General features: G+C 47.8%; 1 protein-coding gene across 11 annotated transcripts in view; it reads right to left on the bottom strand.

Moving 5' to 3' along the window:
• LOC143279950 (focal adhesion kinase 1-like) overlaps positions 1-10,000 on the bottom strand; it is a 129,933-nt gene that overhangs the window by 73,118 nt on the left and 46,815 nt on the right. For 9 of the 11 annotated variants that reach the window (XM_076584315.1, XM_076584319.1, XM_076584318.1 and 6 more), the window contains one exon: positions 2,253-2,459. In XM_076584315.1, coding sequence (XP_076440430.1) covers positions 2,253-2,459 — 207 coding nt within the window. Of the gene's footprint in view, positions 1-2,252; positions 2,460-6,999; positions 7,079-9,935 lie in introns of those variants that run through there. The other 2 variants (XM_076584317.1, XM_076584321.1) reach the window with 2 other exon arrangements.

The raw sequence follows: 10,000 nt of genomic DNA, 5'->3' as shown, positions 1-10,000 counted from the left end.
GAGGCTGACAGGCTGCTGGAGATGACGCAAAGTAGCTGAAACTGTCCACAACCACAAGAATGGAGCCGTCCATTGCTCCTCTGATACTTCTGTTCTGTGGTTGGTGAAAATATGCTAAATTATTCTGTCTCCGCCCGCCACCGCCTCCCTTCTATCACTCTTTTTGCATGCACGAATGCTCTCTCTCTCTCTCTGTGTGTGTGTGTGTGTCTCTCTGTGTGTGTGTGTAGGACAGAGAGAGGGGGAGAATGTATCATACTGTATGTGTGTGTGAAAAAGAATGTATTCTCTACATTCAGTGTGATATGGATAGTTTACTATGATAAACAAAAACAAAATCTGAAACAAAACGTTTGTCGGGCTTAAGCTAGCTACTGACTAAAATAGAAAGCCAGTGATCGAACAGCCATTAGTATCGATCTTGGTAAAGTGTTTTGCATCGTCACAGGTACCGAAAAACATCCAACAATCACCGCTGGCCTCAGGCTGGATGCAAAACATCCCCAACAATGGACGCTAATACACGCGCACAAATACACACACACATGTATACATACATACACAAAGAGAGAGAAGGGGAGGGTGTTGAGAGAGGGCGAGTTGGGTGTGTGTGCTGACATGTGGAAGGGGACAAAGAAACACACACACACGCGCGCGCGCAAAGCTAGATGTGAGAGACGGAGAAACAGACAGACAGACACAAGCATTTGAGTGGAAATCGAATCAAATCAATGACACTACAGTTACAGGGGAGAGAGAGACAGAGAGAGGGGGGGGGAGTGTGACCATGAGTGGATGACCTGGCTAATGATGAAGCGAAAGCTCTGACATGTTGCCGCCGAGGGTTACAGAAAGCTGTGTTGACACAGCCACCCACCCCACCCTCCCCCAAGGCACAAGGGGGAGGGGCGGGCGGACAGAGGGAGTAGAGAGAGTGGGACAGGGGGGAGGGGATTAAAAAAAAAAATAACCGGCAGGATGGAGGGGACGTGTGTGGAGGGGGAGAGGGGGAGGGACAGTGGCAGCGCGCGATGAATCATATTCCAGGCCACATTCCCATAGTCTCTCTCGTCTTCCGTGGTGCCACACACACACACACACCACACACGTTTAATCTGAAATGTCGTTTTTGTCTCCAATTTCTGATCGAGTGTCCACGGACAGACCCTCCCTCCCGCCCCTTCCCCTCAAAAAAAGAACAAGTACATGCAATTCAAACCTTTCCGACAGTTTTCTCCAAATACATGAACTCTTTAAGTAACTATGGCCTGAAAGTTTTGCAAAAGACCTTAATGGAGAATCGAAATGACAAACAACTGCTTGTTTAAAAACTGAAACCTGGTTCAAAACAACAACACATAGCTTATAGCGTCCGATTTTTTGTTTTTATTTTTTCGTCCGATATCACCCTATTAATACTGAGCATTTCTCTGTCCGCCCACACACGGCAACCTCCCCCCCCCGACCCCCACCTGGTTCGAATCGTTCCCTCTGATGACCGCAAGAGCTCTCGCATTTCCCGTGCACAAACGGATGCCAAGCCAAACACACCCCTGTGCCAGAGAAATGCCGCCCTGACCAAGCCGGTCAGGCGGTGCCGCCTGTAAAACACGTACCGTGCTGGCTGAGGCCATTCCGAACTTGTTGGGGGGGATCACTTCGGGGCAAAAGAGTGAGTGAGTGAGTGAGTGAGTGAGCGACACTGCTGTATACCTACCTGTGTGGTGGTGGTCATCCCGTTCACACTGACACATTTACTTCTCTCTCAATTTTCCGAAAGTCATAAAAGGAAGGGGTGAGGAACTAGAACTTGCTACACCGCTGGAGGTGTATTAACAGCAGTACACACAACTGCTAGCCAGCAATAAGTCGAGCAGAGAGAGAATAAGGGGTGTGTGCTGGGGGGTCGGGGAAGGAGAGAGAAAGAGACTGATGTTAGTAAGGTTGGGGAAAGATGGAAATAGAAATGCTGACAGACAGAGAGACAGAGACAGAGAGAGACAGTGAGAGAGAGACAGTGAGTGAGAGACAGACGAACTGAGGGAAGTATGAGAGGAAGAGAGGGACAGAAAGATTGACTGAGTTGAAGAGGTGAGAGGGGGGGGGGGGGGCAGGGACTGACGGAGACTGAGAGAGAGACAGACAAACAGAGATAAAACAAAGACAGAGGCGGAGAGACACAGAGAAAGACAGACAGAGAGAGAGTCAGAGAGTGAGAGAAACAGAGACAGACAATGCACATGTGTTCTCACTTTGACGTCGGTGGCGTCGCCGTACTTGACCATGTTGAAGCCGCCATTGGGCAGGTGGACCTTGAGGATGGACCGGTCCATCAGGAACTTGTTGACCCGGGGGTCAAGCTCGGAGGCAGGGTCAAGGTCCTGATCGAGAATGATATCCGTGCAAGTGCCTTGCTCCCCTTCATGTATAAACCGCCACAAGCGACTCCATCGGGCGATCTGGAGAAACAAAAAGGGAAAGGCGTTAAAAAAAATAAAAAAACACTCTTGTGCTAGACCCAACGCTCAGCTTATACCACAGATTGACGTAAGTGTACAGCTGGGCCAACAGCAAAGGGGACCTGTATGATCAATGGTTTCTCCACTGCAATGGGAATTCATTTACAGCTTAGTCCTTTGTGAAAGACTGCGACTCCCAAACTTGGAGGCAAGATTGCACTGGCTCTTAGTGCTGCAGCCACGGGGGCTAGTTGGCCTTTGGGAACCATCCCGACGCCGACTGTCCTAAAACCGTCTTGGCCGAGAGAGTGGGGATGTACCTTGGGCAAGACACTCTCCACTATTATCAAATTCTAGCCCAGATAGTCAGGACAGCAGTTGCCTCCTCTGCTGTTCTGATGGTTATAGTCGGACACGACTATCATACATACATGTCCTACTCTTTGTAGAGGCAAGATTGCATTGGCACTTAGTGATGCTGCATTAGTAGCTATGTGGACTTCAGGGACAACCATCCCATTGTCAACTCTTCGCCAAAAAGAAGGGGAAGTAACTTGGGCAAGACATTATCCACTACAACAGATTTCTAGCAAAGATTGTCGGGACAGCACAGCCTGCCTCCTCCACGTAATTTCAACCTAACATTGGAAGTGCGGAATCGAGGAAAAGGACACCACAAACCAGAGCATCTCACAAAAGGACATAAAAGTATGCACACACCTGTCACATCTAACCTTGACTTGAAAGCGTTTATAATCATTATAATGTTCTGGTCATAACTGATCCAAATCCGATGAAAGTAAGTTAACAAACAAACAAAAAATAACAACAACAAACAAAAAGTTATAACCGTAATCTTTTCCCCCCTTTTTAATCTTGAACCTTGACTCATGACCTTCGCTGCAGGGTGTTTGTTCTCGCCATGCCCAGGCACTGAAGCAGGCTTAAAAAGGATTGTATACAAGACCTTTCTTAACTCCCAGGTGTGCAAGCTTTTCTCGTATCGTGCAATGACGTGACCTTGACCTTAAATTTCATGAGGAACCAACCATGCAGACACCATGGCAAGTCATTAGACCACGTTTGATGAAGGATGGATATGACATGCACCGCCCTAGCAAGTTTGGTTTCTGAGCCAGTTACAGAAGTTAAAGTTAACCAAAGAAACACACACACACACACACACACACACACACATGCACACGCGCGCACATAAACACACAGACATCCGAGACGGGTAATTACAAAGACTCACTCTGTTTACACCATGAATTAAGTCTGTTTGTAGCCAATGTCACATTTCCTTGTCATACAAGTACCAACAAAGATCACTCCAAGGCAGCTTATACTGTTTTTCTACAGAAATGATACACACACACACACACACACACACACACACACACACACACTGGACTCTCCTTCGTAGTGGGGATAATAAAGAGAGCAAACTAAAATGGATGAGGAAGAAATGCGTACATGCATTTGTGTATGCATGCGTGCGTGCATACATCATGTGTTTAAGTTTCACCCGACAGCCATTTCATCAACATTAAGTTGAAATGAAAATAACTGTAAGAATAGACGTTAAACGCTTATCTAATTACCAGTACAAAACTATTTTGAGGGAATAATGGAGAAACGAAAGCAAAACACTACAGTTATCACATCATCCCAAGTGCTCTCAAAGACAATATTGATATTCAATTTGGCTGACACAAACAACTATGATTTCCTCGAAAATGAACGATTCCCCCTCACATCAGTTCCACAATACCCCCCTCCCCTGAAAAAGGGGGTATGATTAACTACATGGCGTGGGTAAAAACGGCCATACATATAAAAAGCCCACTTGTGTATACATACGAGTGGAGGTGGGAGTCGCAGCCCACTGATGATGGAATTCCACTTTTCTCTGTACCATCAGAACGGACACTCAAATATAAACTATTTTATGTCTGGCTAACATAGTATGACTATCTTCAAAGGTAAAAGAAGTGAAACTGAACGTTTTGGGTGGTCGGGGGTGGGGGAGGTGGTGGGAGGCAACATAGCGTCTGGGACTGGGGATCCAAACAGACACTTCGATCGGAGCTCACTATGTTAGTTTCAATCGACACAGCAACCTACTTCCTGGAATACCGTCCCTCCATGGTCCCCCCCCCCTCCCCCACCCCACCATCTCCTCCTCTCCCTCCGCTCTCTACCATCCACCCTCCCCCATGTTCTCTTGCCTTGTCTGGTTAATAGAGGGGAGAGTGAGAGAGAGAGAGAGAGAGAGAGAGAGAGAGAGAAAGGGGGAAAGAGAGGGAGAGAGAGGAAATCACAATTATTCCAAGCTGCTGACCATGTTTCTCCTCCCAAGGTCAGCCTTATGCCCATCGAAACCAGCAAAGAAATTAGGCAGAAGCCATGGTGCATAAAACAGGCATTCGGTGAACACTGTGTGAAGCAAAGTGGAGATCAAGGGGAGAAATATGTTGGGAAAAGAGGGGATGGGTTGCCAGTGTGCGTTGTGTGAGCCTGAAGGAGACAAGATAGTAAGACAGCGGGTCGCTTGTCTACATGTGCAAGCGATCTGTTTCATTCTATTTCATTTTAACAGCAGATGTGGTGTTGCGTATGTGGATCAGTCCGCACGCTTTGACACCTCCTTGAAACTGAAAACTGAATCTGTACGAGGAGACACTGAGACAAGTTGCCCACCCGGCGAAAAACTGTCGGCACATCTCCGCATACCGCGGCCCCCTCATGCCAACCAGCCTTATCTTCACAGTACACACGGCTCAACACCCCCATCCTGTATCAAAACCACAACCAGGTAATGAGTGACGAGGTTCTGATGAGCGCTGTAAACAGTGCCACGTCAGAGATTACCCAACTTCTTCTGTGCCGCCGTTTGCGCGGAACACACACACATACACACACACCACACAGAGCCCCCACCCCCACCCACCCATGCCCCCAAGCACACACACTCTCAAACACACACGCATATACATCAGGAGACTACCCTGTTGAAATACCGGCCGTACTGTTTGTATGGTGCTTCAATCCTTCCACGTAACTCGACACAAACACACGACCCGTCAGGTCACACGAGTTTACAGCACCTCCAAACAAACGGGGCCAATCCACGCCACCCAGCACCTCTCCGGGGAGTCTGGCTGCAGGGAAAGCTGAGAGAAGAGTGGAAATGGGGGCGGGGGTATAGAGAGAGAGAGAGAGAGAGAGAGGGGGGGGGTATAGAGAGAGAGAGAGAGAGAGGGGGGGGGGGGGGCGGTAAGGATGTGGTTTACTGTGTCAGTCAGTCAGACCCAAGTGATGGATGACAAAATGATGATCCAGTGTACAGAATCTGAGATAAGGCCGGACGCTGGTGAAGAGGGGAGGGGGGCAGAGAGAAGAGCTGAGGATGGATGGTAATTCCCTCAGTTTCCCTTCCTCCACAACGACACAAGCCTCATTAGTTCCCTTTCTCGGAGACAACACCGCTACATAGACAGGTCTCAGACAGCAGATCCCCAGCTGTATGCAAGATCTGATCGCCTCGAGTGAGGGCTTTGGGCAGGAAAGGGAGGGCGGATGGGGGAGGAGGGATGGGGGGGGGGGCTTCAATTGGCCATGGCCATTACACACCAGATCGATGACGATCCAGACAGCCAAGACAAGACTCTTCGGACGATCTCCCCATATCTGACACGTCCATCCCATCGTTTATCCCCCTCCTGCCCTCCACCGAAACCCAGTCCTTTCCTCCTGATCTTTCTCCTCTTTCTGGTCCGGTGACAGCGATGCCAGACATGCCTCTCGGGGTCCATCAGCACGAGCAGAAAACTTGTTCATCCCGGTATTAATTGCCTTCCTTTCCTTCCCACTTCTCTGATAACGAGGTTCCCCGAGAGAGGAATGATCAGAGAGAGAAAAGAAAGGAAACCCGAGTGAAGCTCATGCAAGTAGTGTCCCGCCGTGGATACAGTCATGCATGTGCTGATATTTAGTCTAAACTTATATCTCTTTCCCCGTTTTCGCCTAGAACGCTAATTAATGGAATGTTCTTTTCAATGACTTATCCATTTATTCAAGTATTCATTTTACTTCATTTTGTTTTGTTTTCCCCCCAAGGCCTGACAAAGCATGTTGGTTGCGCTGCTGTTCAGGCATCTGCTAAGCAAATGTGGTGTAGCGTATGGATTTGTCCGAACGTAGTAACGCCTACTTGAGTAACTGAACTTAACTGAACTCTTTTTCAACTAAGAGCACTAACATATGGCATGTGATAAGTCCACCTCTATCGCAACGTCTCCACAGGTGCCGTCAGAACGCCCATCAAAACGATGATACTAATAACAAATCCGAAACGCGTATCTGGTCAACCAGTCTGTAAATTCATGGTAAGAAAATTCCTCTCTGCTTTCTTCACAACACAAAAATACAGATACAGACGAACAAACACGTCATACTTGTTGTATGTACTCAAACGCAAGACACACACATATGCTGCTCAACATAGGAACTTTCGAAAGAAAAAAATGCCCCAAACCTGTTTGCATTACTGATATCAACCGATTTCCCTGCATACAAATATGACACACTGTTTCCTTTCCCCGAAGCGCAAAAACAGAATTGCTGGTTTCGTTTCTCTACCCTCCACGCCCATTCCACTTCACTAAACACACACACACACACACACACACACACACCAGACAGAGGAGGCAGATGCGCTTTACAATACTGAACAATCAACAAACACGGAAATTTTCGTTCACAATGGCACAAACAACTTCAAGCCAATCCCATGTACTTTGTCCTTCCCGCTAGCCGAAGCACGCTGGGTTGCAATTATAACAGCAGTAGAACAAACAAAACCATTCAGGACTGAACAACGCCCTTTGGCATTCATTCACTTTTTTCTGCAAGACGCTCAGTCGAAACTGAACACACAATTATCGCAGCTGCGTGTTCGGTATGAAACCAAATCGGGACATGACTATGCAGATCATAATTATATCATCCGGCCATAAAAACACGTCCAGACGCTTTCTTACAAGGGCACACTGTCTAGCAATTGTTGCTCTGTGTAGCTCCACCCTCAATCAACCCTTCGCACAGGTAAATGAAAAAGTATACAATGGAACAAACCCAGCGACTTCCATGAACTGTGCACAAGCGGTACAAAATAAGCTTGTTCTCCGGTCTTTGTACCGGCAATGATGACACACCGACTCCATCCTTGCCCTGAGGCACAGAACGGAATGGCTGGCTTTCTATCTTACACACACACAAACACACACACACACACATCTTCCCAGTGTTAGGTGTTAATAGTTGCTAACAGTGGTTGCACCCCTCCAACGCTCGAACCAACGCTCGGCGAAACACAAAACAGTCACGGATTTTTGTTTTTCATTCCACTCGTAAATCTCCCTCTCAGAGGCCAGGTGCATCAAATATTAAACAAGCAAGTTCATGATTCAAGCCACCACCGCCCCTCCCATATGCATGTGTGTGTGCGCGCGCGTGAGTGTATGAGAAAAAAAAAGATAAGAGTGGGGCCGTGTGTGTGTGTGTGTGTGTGTGTGTGTGAGTGTGTGTATATGTGTGTGCGCGCGCGCGTGTCCACCCACGCAAAAGAGAAATAAGAAGTGAGGAAGGATAAATGGACACAAAGAGAGCGAGTGAAAGAGAGAGAGAGAAAGAGAGACAGGGGTGGAGTGAGTGAGAGAGAGAGAGAGAGAGAGAGAGAGAGAGAGATGGAGCGTACATGATCCATTACGACAGCGACCCAGGTATAATAATCCTGATGAAATCAAGTGAGCTGGCAATGTAACGGTATATCGATTACTCTCCACACCTAGCACAGCGGGAAGTGCAACGCGCAGGCCACATCGACAAGGGTTCAACTGTGCACACAGCTCTGGAGGTTCCAGCACAAATGTCAACCTGGGTCTACCTCAGTACGTCACACACACAGAATAGCCCGTATCATACACTGGAAATAAAAACGAAAACCAAACACAGAAAACAACCGTGCTCCTGCACAACCACATCAAATGTGACAATTTGACCTTTCTTGATTTCTGAATGATACGATGTTTCAGTGTGTGTGTGTGTGTGTGTGTGTGTGTGTGTGTGTGTGTGTGTGTGTGTGTGTGTGTGTGTGGCGTGCGTGTGTGCGAGTGTGTGTGGGTGAGTGGTGTGATGTATGTATTATGTGTGAGAGAGGGGGGGAGGGGTAAGAGGTCAGGTGTGTGTGTGTGTGTGTGTGTGTGTGTGTGTGTGTGTGTGTGTGTGTGTGTGTGTGTGGCGTGCGTGTGTGCGAGTGTGTGTGGGTGAGTGGTGTGATGTATTATATGTGAGAGAGGGGGGAGGGGTAAGAGGTCAGGTGTGTGTGTGTGTGTGTGTGTGTGTGTGTGTGTGTGTGTGTGTGTGTGTGTGGCGTGCGTGCGTGCCCACTAAAACAGCTTGAGGAGAAAAAACAGCTACACAACAAAGCACCAACGACAACACCAAAAACTTAACCTGTTACTTCCAAAAACACAATGTCAAGACTACCCCCTCACTTTTCTCCACACACACACACACACACACACACGCACAGAGGCGAAGAAACTGCAAGAAGATGGGATCCCCCTATCTTATCCCCACATGACGGTTCATTCATCAACCAAGACACTTCATCAGCAGAACACCGATGTGTCACTGCCGCAGGCATGTAGAGGCGACTCAGCGACCGGGTATGAATAATATCATATTTATACGTATTAGCAAATGGGGGTTGCGTCAGGTATCAAACGAACGACTGAGAGAATTAACGACTCTACACCCACTGCCTGCACTTGGCGGCGGTGCCTAAGCTCAAGGACACTGCACAGGGTCTTTAGGTTCTGCCTCGCCGCGTTCACATGGTTAAAAACATTCTCATGCAAATATACACGTTGAAAAAAAAAAACCACCAAAAAAACATGTTGTGTTACTTCTCGCGTCTCTGGAAATGCGGACGCTTTCATTTTTATGTGATTGAAGAAGGCAGGTGGAGTGGGTAAACACCGGGTTAGGTGAAACAGGATCGATTTGCATGAACTGTGGCGCTTTCAACGCCGTTTAACGTGTGCCTGGCAGTACAGGTGTGAACTGTACAATCCAATGTCGACGTGCTACATGCAGTCTGCAATACACAGATACACACAGATCCTCTGTATGGCACACACGCGCGCGTGTACACATACAGACACGCACGCGCGCGCGCACACACACACTTTCATTAATCACTTTGATGCTCGCATCACAACAAAAACATGCAGCTCCTGTCAACCTGAACGGAAATGTGAGCGAAACAACAACCAACATAACTATAACCGTCCCCTCTACACACTAATACTAACAACGTAATTTGGGGGCCGCTGATCAATCAATAAACAAACTACCAAAACAACAAGAGGGAAGTAAAGAGAAAAACAACAACAAAAGACGACCTACAGGAATCTGTTGCCAGCACCCCAGTGCCGTGATCAGGGACATGCTGGAGGCCTGACCGTTAGCCT

This window comes from Babylonia areolata, chromosome 3 (assembly GCF_041734735.1).
Source record: "Babylonia areolata isolate BAREFJ2019XMU chromosome 3, ASM4173473v1, whole genome shotgun sequence".
Lineage (NCBI taxonomy): Eukaryota > Metazoa > Mollusca > Gastropoda > Neogastropoda > Buccinidae > Babylonia > Babylonia areolata.
Note: the sequence above shows the minus strand (reverse complement) of the source record. Positions and strands in the feature narration are given on the sequence as shown.